Source organism: Symphalangus syndactylus, chromosome 12 (assembly GCF_028878055.3).
Source record: "Symphalangus syndactylus isolate Jambi chromosome 12, NHGRI_mSymSyn1-v2.1_pri, whole genome shotgun sequence".
Taxonomy (NCBI): domain Eukaryota; kingdom Metazoa; phylum Chordata; class Mammalia; order Primates; family Hylobatidae; genus Symphalangus; species Symphalangus syndactylus.
The window spans coordinates 137,712,698-137,729,676 of NC_072441.2; the positions used below are offsets into that span (position 1 = coordinate 137,712,698).

The following is a 16,979-nucleotide window of genomic DNA, read 5'->3' on the forward strand; positions in this document are numbered from 1 at the left end:
AAAAATATCAGTCAAAAAATGTTTAAGTTGAGAAAAGGATTGGAAGTTGAGAACATGAATAAAAGGATTGGACGTTTGGCTGGGTGTGGTAGCTCACACTTATAATCCACCTGTAATCCCAGCACTTTGGGAGACTGAGGCAGGTGGATTGCTTAGCTCAGGAGTTTGAGACCAGCCTAGCAAATATTGGGAAACCCTATCTCTGTTTTTATTTTAGAAAAAAAAAAAAGGAGTAGAAGTTTGACTCCTAGGAAGTCGAACAGAACACATAAAGGTAGAGATGAGAGAAAAGACAAGACAAGACAGGAGTTTCAGAGAGGGAGAGGGGAAAAAATGGAGGGGAGGGATTTCCCAAAGGAATAATTACAGAGTGAATTGGTTTCCAGATTAAAAGGTTTAGGGCAGCTGGGCGCGGTGGCTCACGCTTGTAATCCCAGCACTTTGGGAGGCCGAGGCGGGCGGATCACGAGGTCAGGAGATCGAGACCACAGTGAAACCCCGTCTCTACTAAAAATACAAAAAATTAGCCGGGCGTGGTGGCGGGCGCCTGTAGTCCCAGCTACTCGGAGAGGCTGAGGCAGGAGAATGGCGTGAACCCGGGAGGCGGAGCTTGCAGTGAGCCGAGATTGCGCCACTGCACTCCAGCCTGGGCGACAGAGCGAGACTCCGTCTCAAAAAAAAAAAAAAAAAAAAAAAAAAAAAAAAAAAAGACTGCCCTCACTTCAGAAACCAGCTATCAATAGAAGCTCAGGGTTTCCCAGGCCACCCACACTTCTGACCAAATGACTACAAATCTGGGGGTTCCCGCTACCCACTCAGGTTCAATAACTCCGTAGAACACCAAACTCAGGAAAGCACTAAACTTATAGTTACAGTTTTATTATAGCAAAGGCAATACAAATCAGGACCAGGCAAAAGAAGAGACACAAAAGGCAAAGTCTTGGAGGATCCCAAACTTGAAGCTTCCAGTGTCCTTTTCCCACGAAGTCAGGATGCATCATCCTCTGGCACATTGATGTGTAACAATACACACAGACTATTATTAACCAGAAAAGCTCACCAGAGCTTCAGTGTCCAGAGTTTTTATTGAGGGTTCATTATGTAGGCACGATTGACTGAATCATTGTCCAGATGATTTAACTAAATCTCCAGCCCTCTTCCCCTGCCCAGAGGTCAGATTGATTATCAAGTGGCTCAAAAACCCAGCACTCTAATCACATGGTTTGTCTTTCTGGCATGGACAGCCCTTATCATGAGTCATCTTAAACTATCTAGGGGTCCCCCATGGGTCACCTTGTTAGCATAAGCTATCAGTGCCTACCATAAATAACAGACACCCCTATTACCTGGGAAATTCCAAGGATTTAGAGGTTACCTCCAAGGAACTGGGGAGAAAGGCCAATAAATTCTTTATTCCAACAGACCCCCACCAAGGCACATCATTGAAAACATTTAAAATGCCAGGGACAAAGAATATATCCTAAAAGCTACCAGAGAAACAGGTCACATACAAAGGTTTGTAGATAAAATGACATCAGTCTTCTCAATAGCAATACTGGTTGCTAAGAAACAGAAAAGAAGTACTTTTAGAATTCTCAGGGGAAATTATTTTCTAATCTAATATTCTATAGCCAGCCAAACCATCAACCAAAGGGTATACTAAAGACAATTTCAGAAACACAAAGTCTCAAAACTTTTACTTCCCAAGTACCTTTTCTCAAAGCAGCTGCTGGAGGATATGCTCCACCAAAGTGAGGAAGTAAAACAAGAAAGAGGAAGAAATGAGCTCCAGAAAACAGGGGATGCGACACAGGAGAGAAGCAGAGGGAATTTCCAAGATGATGGTAAAGGGAAGTCACAGGATGACAATTGTGAAGCAGGCCAAGAGATCAATAAGTTCAGACTGGAACAGGAAGACAAGGGGCTCCAACCAAGATGATTCCTAGAAAAAAAATGTAACTGATAGACTGATTACCTAGTGTGTTTGACCATGTGGAGTAATCTTTGTAGCTCTAGTGGGAATGTGTAGGGTTAAATTCATAATAGATATGTAGAAATCTAAGCAAAAGAAAAACTGAGGCAATTTAACACTGAAAAAAATATTGTATAAGAAAAGAATTATAAACTGGGTACAGTGGCTTAGGCCAGCATTTGGGGAGGCCCAGGCAGGAGGATCACTGAGCCCAGGAGTTCAAGACCATCCTGGGCAACATGGTCAGACCCTGTATCTACAAAAAAAAAAAGAAAAAGAAAATAATTTTTAATTAGCCAGGTGTGGTGGTGCGCACCTGCAGTCCTAGCTACTAGGGAGGCTGAGGTGAGAGGATCGCTTGAGCCCAGGAGGCTGAGACTACAGTGAGCCAAAATGGTGCCACTGCACTCAAGCCTGGGCAACAGAGTGAGACCCTGTCTCAAAAAAAAAAAAAAAAAAAAAAAAGGAAAGGAAATTTAGGCTGGCTCTGGAAGCTCTGCCTGTGAGTATGAGTTAGCCTTGCTCTGCAAGGTGCAATTTAAAAAAAAAAAAAAGAAAAGAAAAAGGGCTGGGCATGGTGGCTCACGCCTGTAATCCCAGAACTTTGGGAGGCTGAGGCGGGTGGATCACCTGAAGTCAGGAGTTTGAGACCAGCCTGGCCAATACGGTGAAACCCCATCTCTACTAAAAATACAAAAATTAGCCGGGCATGGTGGCGCACACCTGTAGTCTCAGCTACTCAGGAGGCTGAGGCAGGAGAATTGCTTGAACTGAGGAGGTAGAGGTTGCAGTGAGCAGAGATCATGCCATTGCACTCTAGCCTGGGCAACAGAGCGAGACTCCATCTTAAAAAAATAAAGAAAAAGAAAGAAATTTAAAAATCAGGGAAAAGTAGATATCTGTATTGGTCAAAATATGGAAAGAAATATGAGGGACAGGCCTGGCACGGTGGCTGAGGTGGCCGGATCACAAGGTCAGGAGTTCGTGACCAGCCTGACCAACATGGTGAAACCCTGTCTCTACTAAAAATGTAAAAATTAGCCGGGCATGGTGGCACACACCTGTAATCTCAGCTACTCAGGAGGCTGAGGCAGGAGAATTGCTTGAACCCAGTAGTCAGAGGTTGCAGTGAGCCGAGATCACACCACTGCATTCCATCCTGGGCGACAGAGTGAGACTTTGTTTCGAAAAACAAAAACAAAAACAAAAAACAAAAAACAGCTAAAACAATAGCTGCCTTTGGGGAGTGGGAATCAGTTGACAGCAAGACAGAAGATGGCCTTTTTTTTTTTTTTAACTTTGCCATATGCCTAATTGATTTTTTAAAAAATTATTACATGTATTTTGATTAAAAACATATTTTAGAAAAAATAAAGGAAATAAAATATTGCCGAAAAATGGAAGGTCCCTGGGGTAGCATTTGTTACTTTGGTAAATTCATCACCATCCTGGGTCCAGCTTAGAAACCAGAGTTGTTAGCCCTAAAAGCAGCAGCATCTCTATGGAACAGACACACATTAACCAGGCTCATGAGACTGATATTTCAAATCAGATGCCAATTCATTAATTTATAAGAGGAAGCAGGGCTTTGAAGCAGACTGGATCTTCCTGTTCAATGATGAGTGCATTCTCTCCCTGTGGACTGATCTACGTAGGAAACAGAATGGTTTTTCGAGGGTTGCTTGGTGATCCAGAGCATGAGTGAGGTAGGGGGTGAATTGAGTGGCTCCGAAGAATGGTACTTCCATCTCCCCTGTTCCTGGACCAGCATCTTTGTCCCAAGAGAATGGACACTGCTGGTGATTGTCTTGGCAACTCTCCCTGATCTCTGGCTTCCTTGGCTGCCCAGAACCTCCTAACTGGCACCCTCTTTCTTTAGCTGCATTAATACTTTAAACCAGGTTGTAGTCTAGACTGGGCCTGAGAGTTATTCTGTCTCTATAAGCTATAGTTTGGCTCTGCGTCCGCAACCAAATCTCATCTCGAATTGTAATTCGTATGTGTCCAGAGAGAAACCTGGTAGGAGGTGATTGGATCATGGGGGCAGTTTCCCCCATGCTGTTCTTGTGATAGTGAGTGAATTCTCACGAGACCCAATGGTTTTATAAATGGCAGTTTTTCCTGCACTCACACACTTTCCTGCTGCCTTGTGAAGAAGATGCTTGCTTCTCCTTCCCCTTCTGCCATAATTGTAAGTTTACTGAGGCCTCTCCAGCCATGCGGAACTATGAGTCAATTAAACCTCTTTTGTTTATAAATTACTCAATCTCAGGCATTTCTTTACAGCAGTGTGAAAACACACTAATACAATTGGCATATCTCTACTTTAAAGCATTAGAGGTGGGATGTGGTGGCTCACATCTGTAATCCCTGCACTTTGAGAGGCCAAGGTGAGAGGATCACTTGGGCCCAGGAGTTTGAGACCAGCCTGGGCAGCATAGGGAGACCCCATCTCTACAAAAAATTAGCCAGGTGTGGTGGCGCATGCCTCCTATGGTCCCAGCTACTCAGAAGGCTGACATAGGAGGATCCCTGGAGCCTAGGAAGTCAAGGCTGCAGTGAGCCATGATTGCGCCATTGCACTCCAGTCTGGGCAACAGAGTGAGACCCTGTCTCAAAAAAAATAGCAAAAAAATTCGGAGGCCAAGGCAGGTGGATCACTTGAGGTCAGGAGTTCAAGACCAGCCTAGCCAACATGGTGAAACCCCGTCTCTAGTAGAAATACAAAAAATTGGGGTGGGGGGAGGGATAGCATTATGAGAAATACCTAAAGTAAATGACGAGTTAATGGGTACACCAACATGGAACATGTATACATATGTAACAACCTGCACATTGTGCACATGTACCCTAGAACTTAAAGTATAATAATAATAAAAAAAAAGGCCTGCCTTCCTTACTTCCTTCCTCCCTCCCTCCCTCTCTCTCTCTCTCTTTCTTTCTTTCTTTCCCTCTCTGGCCCAGGCTACAATCTACTCGGCTTGCTGCTGCCCGCGCCGCGGACTGCCTGGGACTGCCGGCGCGCGCCACCGCTGCCTGCCTTTTCTCCTTTGGATGCAGGCACGCGTTCGCCATCTTGGCCACGCTAGTCGCCAGCTCCTGACGCCGAGTGCTCTGCCCGCCTCAGCCTCCCGAGGTACTGGGACTACAGACGGAGTCTCGCTCACCCAGTGCTCGGTGTTGCCCGGGCTGGAGTGCGGTGGCGTGGTCTGGCCTCGCGGCAGCCTCTACCCCCCGGCCGCCTGCCTTGGCCTGCCAGGGTGCTGGGATTGCAGCCCCTGCCTGGCCGCCGCCCCATCTGGAAGGTGGGGAGCGCCTCTGCCCGGCCGCCCCGTCTGGGAGGTGAGGAGCGCCTCTGCCCGGCCGCCCCGTCTGGGACGTGAGGAGCGCCTCTGCCCGGCCGCCCCGTATGGGAAGTGAGGAGCGCCTCCGCCCGGCCACCCACCGTCTGGGAAGTGAGGAGCGCCTCCGCCCGGCCACCCACCGTCTGGGAAGTGAGGAGCGCCTCCGCCCGGCCACCCACCGTCTGGGAAGTGAGGAGCGCCTCCGCCCGGCCACCCACCGTCTGGGAAGTGAGGAGCGCCTCCGCCCGGCCACCCACCGTCTGGGAAGTGAGGAGCGCCTCCGCCCGGCCACCCACCGTCTGGGAAGTGAGGAGCGCCTCCGCCCGGCCACCCACCGTCTGGGAAGTGAGGAGCGCCTCCGCCCGGCCGCCCCGTCTGGGAGGTGAGCAGCGCCTCTGCCCGGCCGCCCCGTCTGGGACGTGAGGAGCGCCTCTGCCCGGCCGCCCCGTATGGGAAGTGAGGAGCGCCTCCGCCCGGCCACCCACCGTCTGGGAAGTGAGGAGCGCCTCCGCCCGGCCACCCACCGTCTGGGAAGTGAGGAGCGCCTCCGCCCGGCCACCCACCGTCTGGGAAGTGAGGAGCGCCTCCGCCCGGCCACCCACCGTCTGGGAAGTGAGGAGCGCCTCCGCCCGGCCACCCACCGTCTGGGAAGTGAGGAGCGCCTCCGCCCGGCCACCCACCGTCTGGGAAGTGAGGAGCGCCTCCGCCCGGCCACCCACCGTCTGGGAAGTGAGGAGCGCCTCCGCCCGGCCACCCACCGTCTGGGAAGTGAGGAGCGCCTCCGCCCGGCCACCCACCGTCTGGGAAGTGAGGAGCGCCTCCGCCCGGCCACCCACCGTCTGGGAAGTGAGGAGCGCCTCCGCCCGGCCACCCACCGTCTGGGAAGTGAGGAGCGCCTCCGCCCGGCCACCCACCGTCTGGGAAGTGAGGAGCGCCTCCGCCCGGCCACCCACCGTCTGGGAAGTGAGGAGCGCCTCCGCCCGGCCACCCACCGTCTGGGAAGTGAGGAGCGCCTCCGCCCGGCCACCCACCGTCTGGGAAGTGAGGAGCGCCTCCGCCCGGCCACCCACCGTCTGGGAAGTGAGGAGCGCCTCCGCCCGGCCACCCACCGTCTGGGAAGTGAGGAGCGCCTCCGCCCGGCCACCCACCGTCTGGGAAGTGAGGAGCGCCTCCGCCCGGCCACCCACCGTCTGGGAAGTGAGGAGCGCCTCCGCCCGGCCACCCACCGTCTGGGAAGTGAGGAGCGCCTCTGCCCGGCCGCCCCGTCTGGGAAGTGAGGAGCGCCTCTGCCCGGCCTCCCATCGTCTGGGAGGTGAGGAGCGCCTCTGCCCGGCCGCCCCGTCCGGGAAGAAGTGAGGAGCGCCTCTGCCCGGCCGCCCCGTCTGGGAGGTGAGGAGCGCCTCTGCCCGGCCACCCACCGTCTGGGAAGTGAGGAGCGCCTCTGCCCGGCTGCCCCATCTGGGAAGTGAGGAGTGCCTCTGCCCGGTCACCCATCGTCTGGGAGGTGAGGAGCGCCTCTGCCCGGCCGCCCATCGTCTGGGAAGTGAGGAGCGCCTCTGCCCGGCCACCCATCGTCTGGGAAGTGGGGAGCGCCTCTGCCCGACCACCCATCGTCTGGGAAGTGAGGAGCGCCTCTGCCCGGCCACCTATCGTCTGGGAAGAAGTGAGGAGCGTCTCTGCCTGGCCGCCCCGTATGGGAAGTGAGGAGCCCCTCTGCCCGTCCGCCCCGTGTCTGGGTAGAAGTGAGGAGCTCCTCTGCCTGGCCGCTCCGTCTGGGAGGTCTACCACGGAGGCCAGAAGCAATGTGGGGGCTGGACGTCGTGGCTCACGCCTGTGGTCCCGGCACTCTGGGGGGCGAGGCGGGTTGATCACTTCGGGCTAGGAGTTCGAGACCAGTCTGGCCAACTTGGCAAAACATGAAGAATACAACAGACAAACCAACCAACCAACTCAATGACAACAAAACAGGTCCACCCTGGAGTCATACTCTAATTTTTTCTATTTTCCTCCCTTTCTGATCCTTTATCCCACTTTCTTTTTCTTCCTCTTCCTTCTCCCTCTTCTTTGTCAAATAGAGGATTGAGTTATTATCACTGATCCATATAAAGTCCCTCTCTCATTTATTTTAACTCCCACCCCCATTTCTATTCCCCGACTTCCCATGTGCAACCTTCCTAATATGTTTGATACGCATCTTTTTGTTTGTATGTATTTTTAGAAAATGTTTATTGTTTTTGTATGCAAAAAAAATTAATAAAAAAAAAATTAGAACATCAATAAAGCCATTCCTCATTGTAAAAAAAAAAAAAAAAAAAAAAAGGGACAGAAGCAGTATGACCTTTAAAAAAAAAAATAGCTGGGCGTGGTGGCAGGTGCCTGTAATCCCAGCTACTCGAGAGGCTGAGGCAGGAGAATCACTTGAACCAGGGAGGCAGAGGTTACAGTGAGCCAAGATTGCACCACTGCACTCTAGCCTGGGCAACAAAGTGAGACTTGTCTTAAAGGAAAAAAAAAAAAAACGCAAAAACTAAAGCATTAGAGTTTTGTGTTCAGTCATACACTCAGCACCCATGATGTGCCAGGCTCTGTTCTAAAGCCCTGGGGTACAGGCATGAATAAGGCTGACATTTGTCTGCCCTCATTGAGTTTACAGTCTGACGAGGAAGACATTAAACAAACAAAAGTATGCAAAGTGAAGAAGCAGTGTAACTCTCAGAAGACAACTTAATTTCCTTTTTCCTACTTCTTGAGGAGGGACAGCACCTCCTGGTTGCCCCCAGATATCATCTACAATGAAACCATGAGAAGAGCTGCAGGGTGGGGGCTGTGGTCTAGGTAAAAAAGGCCCATTCTCCAAACATAAATTTCCAGCCTCCCTTGAGGTCTATACCACCAATTATTCCAATAAAGTCATTTTCTGCTTACATTTGTCTAAGGTTGGTTTTTTGTTTGTTTATTTTGTTTTGTTTTTTTGTTTTGAGACAGAGTCTCACTCTGTCGCCCGGGCTGGAGTGCAGTGGCGCAATCTCGGCTCACTGCCAGCTCCGCCTCCCGGGTTCACGCCATTCTCCTGCCTCAGTCTCCGAGTAGCTGGGACTACAGGTGCCCGCCACGACACCCAGCTAATTTTCTTGTATTTTTAGTAGAGATGGGGTCTCACCGTGTTAGCCAGGATGGTCTCAATCTCCTGACCTTGTGATCCGCCCGCCTCTGCCTCCCAAAGTGCTGGGATTACAGGCGTGAGCCACTGCGCCCGGCCTAAGGTTGGTTTTTGTTATTTGTAACCAATAACCCAGACTAGTACAGCAACCATCTCAGACATCTGCGGACCAGAGAAAAGTCACTAAAAGACAATCCAATGCCTGTGCCTTGGGGCTGCAACCAAACCTGGAACCCTTCTGATTTGTGGCTTCCGTTTAGCACAAAGCAGGGCACACAAGCTGTCTCAATGAAATCTGGTTGGCTGAGTCCCTCAGTAAGTCAGTTAGTTCACAAATGTCTGCCAGAAGCTGTTCTAGGTGCAGAAATCACAAAGCAAATAGGAGCAGGTTTCTGCCTTCAAGATGTCCCACATGCAGCACAGACCCAACGTATCTAAAACGGAAGGCTGTCATTTTCCCTGCCTTCCCAACCCATGTAACAACTCACATCCGTGCCCCATGCTCCAACCACACTGAATTGCTTGCCCTTCTCACTTCCGTCTGCCACCAGTGAGTAGTTTGGTGTTCTTAGACCACAGGGGTGGGAGGGAAAGAGAGAGACAGCAGGCAATCAGGCTGGGGTAGACAGACACCAGACCTTGATGCCAGGTGGAGGAATCTAGATGCATTGGCTGCTGTCCCAAGTTACTCTCTGGCCTAAATCTCAGACTGGCCGTATAGTTTAATTTTTTCTCTTCCACCAAAGGTCATCTGTGTAGAAGATGACACAAAGGGGGACCCAGCACGGTGGCCCGTGCCTCTAATCCCTGCACTTTTGGAGGCTAAGGAGGGAGGATCATTTGAGCCCAGGAGTTCGAGGCTGCAGTGAGTCATGATCGAGCCGCTGCACTCCAGCCTTGACGCTGAGTGAGACCCTGTCTCTTAACAAAATATATTTAAAATTTAAAAAGAAGATTATACAAAGGGGTTATCTATCATCTTGGCCAGCAATGCAGGGCAAAACTTGAAACAACTTGGTCTGGCAGTATTTTCCAGATGCCAAATCCTCATTCTCTTTTCTCTGCTGTACAGCTCCCACAGTGTTTTGTGTGAGATGAGAGGGAGCATGGCGGGTCTCAGCCTGGCTTTGCCCTGGGAAAAATTCCTCATTTCTGCACCGCCTCCCCAAAGTGGGGGCTAAGCCAGCGCCGTCTGCCTCTCCGCCTAGCCCGGGCCCCTTGCCTAGATGCCCTATTTCCCTAAAGTCTCACAACAACTCCGTGAGGTAAGCATTACCATACCTTCATTTTACAGATGAAACTGAGGCTCAGGAAGGTTACGTTTCGGGCTATAAATCCCGGAATCTTCGCTTCGATGCCGTCCAGGCTTGGGCCACCGAGCTCAAGAAATGGGCCGACGGGTGACCAGACGGACGCCGGGACCAGCCCAAGTTCAGGGCTGAGGGCCGCCAGGTGGCGCGTTTCCCTCCCCCTACCCCCCGCGGCGGCTCGGGCGCACCTGAACCCAGAGGGGCGCGCCGGGAAAAGTAGGCGCGCAGGGTGGGGCAGGGAGTAGCCCTAATTCCCCAGCTCGGAGTGGGCAAGGAGCATGGTTTAGCTCAGCCGGCTGGCACCGCCAGGCGGCCGCCGGGCCGCATCACCCCTCCTCCTGTTTGAGCTCCCCAGCGTGCAATTTATTTGGGGGCTACCGGGGATAGAACGGAGCAGGCGAGCGCTGCCAGGAGGTGGGGCCGGCCCCACCTGTCGACTGCCCATAGTGGGCAGGGAGAGGGCGGGGTTTGTCCCATAGGGCCCGCCCCCTAGTCCCCGAGTCCCGGGCGCGCGACGAGATATAAGGCAGTCAGGAAACAATGCGCCAGCAGCTCGCGCTCCCGCGCCGATCCCGAGAGCGTCCGGGCCGCCGTGCGCGAGCGAGGGAGGGGGCGCGCGCGCGGGGGGCGCGCTCGTGAGTGCGGGCCGCGCTCTCGGCGGCGCGCATGTGCGTGTGTGCGGGCTGCCGGGCTGCCCCAAGCCGGCGGGGAGCCGGTCCGCTCCAGGTGGCGGGCGGCGGGAGCGAGGTGAGGCTGCGGGTGGCCAGGGCACGGGCGCGGGTCCCGCGGTGCGGGCTGGCTGCAGGCTGCCTTCTGGGCACGGCGCGCCCCCGCCCGGCCCCGCCGGGCCCCGGGAGCTGCGCTCCGGGCGGCGCTGGCAAAGTTTGCTTTGAACTCGCTGCCCACAGTCGGGTCCGCGCGCTGCGATTGGCTTCCCCTACCACTCTGACCCGGGGCCTGGCTTCCCGGGACGCGAGGACTGGGCGCAGGCTGCAAGCTGGTGGGGTTGGGGAGGAACGAGAGAGCCCGGCAGCCGGCTGTGCCGAGGGACCCGGAGACGCCTCCTTCGCCCTGCCGGCACCCGGTCAGCACGTCCCCCCTTCCCTCCCGCAGGGAGCGGACATGGACTACGACTCGTACCAGCACTATTTCTACGACTATGATTGCGGGGAGGATTTCTACCGCTCCACGGCGCCTAGCGAGGACATCTGGAAGAAATTCGAGCTGGTGCCATCGCCCCCCACGTCGCCGCCCTGGGGCTTGGGTCCCGGCGCAGGGGACCCGACCCCCGGGATTGGTCCCCCGGAGCCGTGGCCCGGAGGGTGCACCGGAGACGAAGCGGAATCCCGGGGCCACTCGAAAGGCTGGGGCAGGAACTACGCCTCCATCATCCGCCGTGACTGCATGTGGAGCGGCTTCTCGGCCCGGGAACGGCTGGAGAGAGCTGTGAGCGACCGGCTCACTGCTGGCGCGCCCCGGGGGAACCCGCCCAAGGCGTCCGCCGCCCCGGACTGCACTCCCAGCCTCGAAGCCGGCAACCCGGCGCCCGCCGCCCCCTGTCCGCTGGGCGAACCCAAGACCCAGGCCTGCTCCGGGTCCGAGAGCCCAAGCGACTCGGGTAAGGACCTCCCCGAGCCATCCAAGAGGGGGCCACCCCATGGGTGGCCAAAGCTCTGCCCCTGCCTGAGGTCAGGCATTGGCTCTTCTCAAGCTCTTGGGCCATCTCCGCCTCTCTTTGGCTGAAGCTGCCCATGTAGCCCCCAACCGTGTCTGTCTGGCACGTGGGTGTGTTGGTAAACAGTTTGGAGAAGTGGCATAGGAGCCAGCGTCCCTTTGATGATTATTGGAGCCCCAGGGGACAAGGGATATGAGGTGAGGGTTGGCGCTTAGAGAGGACAATACTGGGGTTGGACTGTAAGGGATTTCTGTCCTAAGGAGTCTGGAAGGGGGTCCCTTAAGGGACACTCCAAGCCTGAAGTTTTTTTGCTGCTGCCTCTTTCCCTAGGAAATTCACATTCCCCTAGGGGGAGAAGAAGCCGAGAGCCTTTTGTGCAAAGCCAAAGCCTTCATCCTTTTAAAAACCTAGGTTTCCAGTTGGCTTTACTTTAAAATGCCAATAATAAATGCCCTCTTCTCGTGCCTCCCCACCACCACTTACCACTTGTGCATCCCTGAGACAGGGAGGGAAGAATGAACACTCCCCATTAACAGATGGAAAAACTGAGGCTTAGAGAGAGACAATCACTACAAGTCAGCTCCAGCTTTCTGCCATCTAGCCAGCCCCTCTTCCCCAATGCTCCATCCCAACCAGGCACCTCTTCCTTGATGTTTGGGTCTTTGTGGTAGCTTATCTTAGAAGCACTACACCTTGCCTTGCTGTTTGTCCTGAGATGGAAAAGTGTCCTTCTCACTCCCCCTCAATACATCTCCAGCGTCAGCTGCTCCCTGGCATTCAACAAATATTCACTGGCCCCTACTTTGTGGCAATCTGTGGGCCACGTGCTGGGGTCAAGGCCGTAGAGCTCCAGGCCCTCCTCTCCCATCCTTGATGCAAGTGCAAACCTCGCTGAGGGCAGACTGGGGCATCCTGTGCCACTAAACTACATTGTTCTTATTCTGGCGTCTTAGACCTCCACACCGATGAGAAATACTGGAGAGGGTATTTTTGTAGAGTGTAGACTGAGGCTAGTGACAAATCAATCAGGACCAAGAAAGCTCACTGTAGCTTTTAGGAATAACTTTTACACGACCATTTGATAGGGAACTGGGGAATGGGGTATGGAAGTTTTCATACACTTGAGAGAAAAAATAGGATAACAAGAAAAATTAAAAGTCTTTTTTTTTTTTTTTCCTGGTCCACTGTGTTAAGGTCATTTTTAACCAGTTTGCTTTCTACACCAAGAGTTTATGTTCGTTTAATGGCTGGAAAGAGAATCTTGAGATCAAAAAAACCAATAAAGATGTATCTCTACAACGGCTGGTGGAGCGGTAGAGTGGAAAGAGCATTGCTTTGGAAGTTGGACATTTTAGTTTGAGGTCCAGAACGTTACAAAGGTGATATGTGGACTTGGCTGATCTGGGCCTCAGTTTCCCCATTTGCACACGATGGGGTTGGACTTGATTGTCCTGCTGAAGACATTTCCTTGTCTGGGTAGAGTAAGACACTACTCTCTGAAAGGGAGAATGGTGTCTTAAATTATTTCTTTCTTAGAATCTTCCTGAGCCACGAGGCTTAACACTGAAAATTAAAGGTTTGGGATGTAGGGAAGCCTGCTGAATCATTTTCTGACCTACCCTTTAACCTGAACCTGTTTGTGAGCTTCTAGTTCACTCACAGGCCACATGGCCTGGAACAAAATGCAACAGATTGCAAACAATGAGGCGGGGGGTGGGGAAAGTGATTGGCAGCAGAGCTCACCCAATAGGGGCTAGGGGCTGGGTAAGACAGCATTCCAAACACAGCGTAATCAGCCAATCATGGGCTTTGGGGCCAGGAGGGCTGAATGGTCAGGTTTTATTAATGGAGAAATAATGCGATTGTCCACACAATGGAAGCCTTCCTGACAAAGGGGCTCAAGCTTCCTGATATGCAAAGAAGCTGAGAACGGAGCTCTTCCGTTGCGAGGCCGAGATCCATTAAGGTGGACTTCTGTGTGGAGGCCGCAAAATGTGTGGAGGAGGAGGAGAGTTTTCTCCCAATTGCCCCTCTCCTGGTTAGGTTAACCTAAGAGACCTTCAAGCCAGTGAATAAGAAGGGCATGTCCAGGTGTCTCCAGGTCTCTGGTGTTTTGAGCCCCATATCTGGGACATTCTGCTGCCCAGTCTCTGCCTCTGGTGCAGGTAGTTTGGAAATGGTCGCTTGTACCTTTGTGAAGTTCCTGCAGCTTCGCCGACCTATGATTACAAATCTAACCAGGGAAGGAGGTGGGGCAGGGGACCTATAAATGATGGATGACTTTAGAAACCCATTGAACCCAGGAGCAAAATGCTCCTAAGGGAAACCCCTTCCCTCCCCTCTGTGGGTGAAGAGGGATGGGTTGTAGCCCTCCCTTCTCTGAATCTTCAGCTGAAAGGGATGGCAGAATAGAGAGGTGGGGGAATAATAGGATTTATAACTTGTGAAAAGTAACAATTCCCCAAGTGCAGGCTGTGCTGGGCAGGAACAAAGGGCAGCTCTGCCCACAGACCCCTCATTTACAATTCTGATGGGGCATGAAAGAGCCCGACTGGGGAAGATCTTTATAGCTAAACTTTGTCCCAGGCCGGTAGCTCTTTCTCTCCATCCCCTCTGTGGGGGAGGGGAGAGCCTTTGCAGACTGGGGGCCATTGGCTTGGGTCTGCCTTTTGTTCTTATCTAAGCCTTGCTGTGCAAAAGGAAATTGGAGAATATTTTCCTTCTTGCTAATGTCCCCTCCTTTCCTTCACTGTGCCCTTACCCCATTACAAATGAATCAGCTTTCTGCTCACCTCAATTTGTATATATCTAAATTGGAAAAATGTCACCTACCTTCCCAAGCACCAGCGTAGACAGCTAAAGCTGTAGGGTCTATGTTTGTGTTTCTCATGGGATGTGTTTCTTCTCTTGATCTCTTTTCTTGGACAGAGAATGAAGAAATCGATGTTGTGACAGTAGAAAAGAGGCAGTCCCTGGGTATTCGGAAGCCGGTCACCATCACGGTGCGAGCAGACCCCCTGGATCCCTGCATGAAGCATTTCCACATCTCCATCCATCAGCAACAGCACAACTATGCTGCCCGTTTTCCTCCAGAAAGCTGCTCCCAAGAAGAGGCTTCAGAGAGGGGTCCTCAAGAAGAGGTTCTGGAGAGAGATGCTGCAGGGGAAAAGGAAGATGAGGAGGATGAAGAGATTGTGAGCCCCCCACCTGTAGAAAGTGAGGCTGCCCAGTCCTGCCACCCCAAACCTGTCAGTTCTGATACTGAGGATGTGACCAAGAGGAAGAATCACAACTTCCTGGAGCGCAAGAGGCGGAATGACCTGCGTTCGCGATTCTTGGCCCTGAGGGACCAGGTGCCCACCCTGGCCAGCTGCTCCAAGGCCCCCAAAGTAGTGATCCTAAGCAAGGCCTTGGAATACTTGCAAGCCCTGGTGGGGGCTGAGAAGAGGATGGCTACAGAGAAAAGGCAGCTCCGATGCCGGCAGCAGCAATTGCAGAAAAGAATTGCATACCTCAGTGGCTACTAACTGACCAAAAAGCCTGACAGTTCTGTCTTACAAAGACACAAGTTTATTTTTTAACCTCCCTCTCCCCTTTAGTAATTTGCACATTTTGGTTATGGTGGGACAGTCTGGACAGTAGATCCCAGAATGCATTGCAGCCGGTGCACACACAATAAAGGCTTGCATTCTTGGATACCTTGAAACCCAGCTCTCCCTCTTCCCTGACTCATGGGAGTGCTGTATGTTCTCTGGCGCCTTTGGCTTCCCAGCAGGCAGCTGACTGAGGAGCCTTGGGGTCTGCCTAGCTCACTAGCTCCGAAGAAAAGGCTGACAGATGCTATGCAACAGGTGGTGGATGTTGTCAGGGGCTCCAGCCTGCATGAAATCTCACACTGCATGAGCTTTAGGCTAGGAAAGGATGCTCCCAACTGGTGTCTCTGGGGTGATGCAAGGACAGCTGGGCCTGGATGCTCTCCCTGAGGCTCCTTTTTCCAGAAGACACACGAGCTGTCTTGGGTGAAGACAAGCTCGCAGACTTGATCAACATTGACCATTACCTCACTGTCAGACACTTTACAGTTAGCCAAGGAGTTGGAAACCTTTATATATTATGATGTTAGCTGACCCCCTTCCTCCCACTCCCAATGCTGCGACCCCGGGAACATTTAAAAAGCTTGGCCTCTAGATTCTTTGTCTCAGAGCCCTCTGGGCTCTCTCCTCTGAAGGAGGGACCTTTCTTTCCTCACAAGGGACTTTTTTGTTCCATTATGCCTTTGTTATGCAATGGGCTCTACAGTACCCTTTCCCACAGGTCAGAAATATTTCCCTAAGACACAGGGAAATGGGTCCTAGCCTGGGGCCTGGAGATAGCTTGGAGTCCTGGCCCATGAACTTGATCCCTGCCCAGGTGTTTTCTGAGGGGCACTTGAGGCCCAATCTTTTCTCAAGGCAGGTGTAAGACACCTCAGAGGGAGAACTGTACTGCTGCCTCTTTCCTACCTGCCTCTCATCTCAATCCTTGAGCGGCGAGTTTGAAGTTCTGGAACCATGCAAATCTGTCCTCCTCATGCAATTCCAAGGAGTTTGCTGGCTCTGCAGACACCCTTGGGCCCCTTCCAGCCTGCCATGAATTAGATCTCTTTCCTAGAATCTGGGCCTTTCTGAAGTTTTGGGGAGAGCTGTTGGGACTCATCCAGTGCTCCAGAAGGTGGACTTGCTTCTGGTGGGTTTTAAAGGAGCCTCCAGGAGATATGCTTAGCCAACCATGATGGATTTTACCCCAGCTGGACTCGGCAGCTCCAAGTGGAATCCACGTGCAGCCTCCAGTCTGGGAAAGTCACCCGACCTAGCAGTTGTCATGTGGGTAACCTCAGGCACCTCTAAGCCTGTCCTGGAAGAAGGACCAGCAGCCCCTCCAGAACTCTGCCCAGGACAGCAGGTGCCTGCTGGCTCTGGGTTTGGAAGTTGGGGTGGGTAGGGGGTGGTAAGTACTATATATGGCTCTGGAAAACCAGCTGCTACTTCCAAATCTATTGTCCATAATGGTTTCTTTCTGAGGTTGCTTCTTGGCCTCAGAGGACCCCAGGGGATGTTTGGAAATAGCCTCTCTACCCTTCTGGAGCATGGTTTACAAAAGCCAGCTGACTTCTGGAACTGTCTACGGAGGACAGTTTGGGTGTAGGTTACTGATGTCTCAACTGAATAGCTTGTGTTTTATAAGCTGCTGTTGGGTATTACGCTGGGGGGAGTCTTTTTTTTTATATTGTATTTTTGTATGCCTTTTGCAAAGTGGTATTAACTGTTTTTGTACAAGAAAAAAAAACTCTTGGGCAATTCTCCTGTTGCAAGGGTCTGATTTATTTTGAAAGGCAAGTTCACCTGAAATTTTGTATTTAGTTGTGATTACTGATTGCCTGATTTTAAAATGTTGCCTTCTGGGACATCTTCTAATAAAAGATTTCTCAAACATGTCAGAGTGGGGGCAGCTTATGCCACCTGAGTCCTCCTCAACCACA

At 52.5% G+C, this 16,979-nt stretch overlaps 1 protein-coding gene across 2 annotated transcripts; it reads left to right on the forward strand.

The window, feature by feature from the left end:
• Positions 1-10,309: 10,309 nt before the first annotated feature.
• On the forward strand, positions 10,310-16,932 carry MYCL (MYCL proto-oncogene, bHLH transcription factor). 2 transcript variants are annotated; one of them, XM_055255163.2, is made up of 3 exons: positions 10,310-10,533; positions 10,900-11,404; positions 14,390-16,932. In XM_055255163.2, the coding sequence occupies exons 1-3, from the start codon at positions 10,453-10,455 to the stop codon at positions 14,986-14,988; spliced, it is 1,185 nt and encodes a 394-aa protein (XP_055111138.1). In that variant the 5' UTR covers positions 10,310-10,452; the 3' UTR covers positions 14,989-16,932. The 2 variants fall into 2 exon arrangements, with proteins under 2 accessions (XP_055111138.1, XP_055111137.1); XM_055255162.2 differs by having other exon boundaries at positions 10,328-11,404.
• The last annotated feature ends 47 nt before the right edge of the window (positions 16,933-16,979 follow it).

Bases quoted from the DNA above. Each gene is read 5' to 3' on its own strand.
- MYCL (XM_055255162.2), top strand. From the start codon at position 10,453: ATGTGCGTGTGTGCGGGCTGCCGGGCTGCCCCAAGCCGGCGGGGAGCC. The intron at 11,405-14,389 runs GTAAGGACCTCC...TTTCTTGGACAG, and splicing joins CGAGAGCCCAAGCGACTCGG to AGAATGAAGAAATCGATGTT.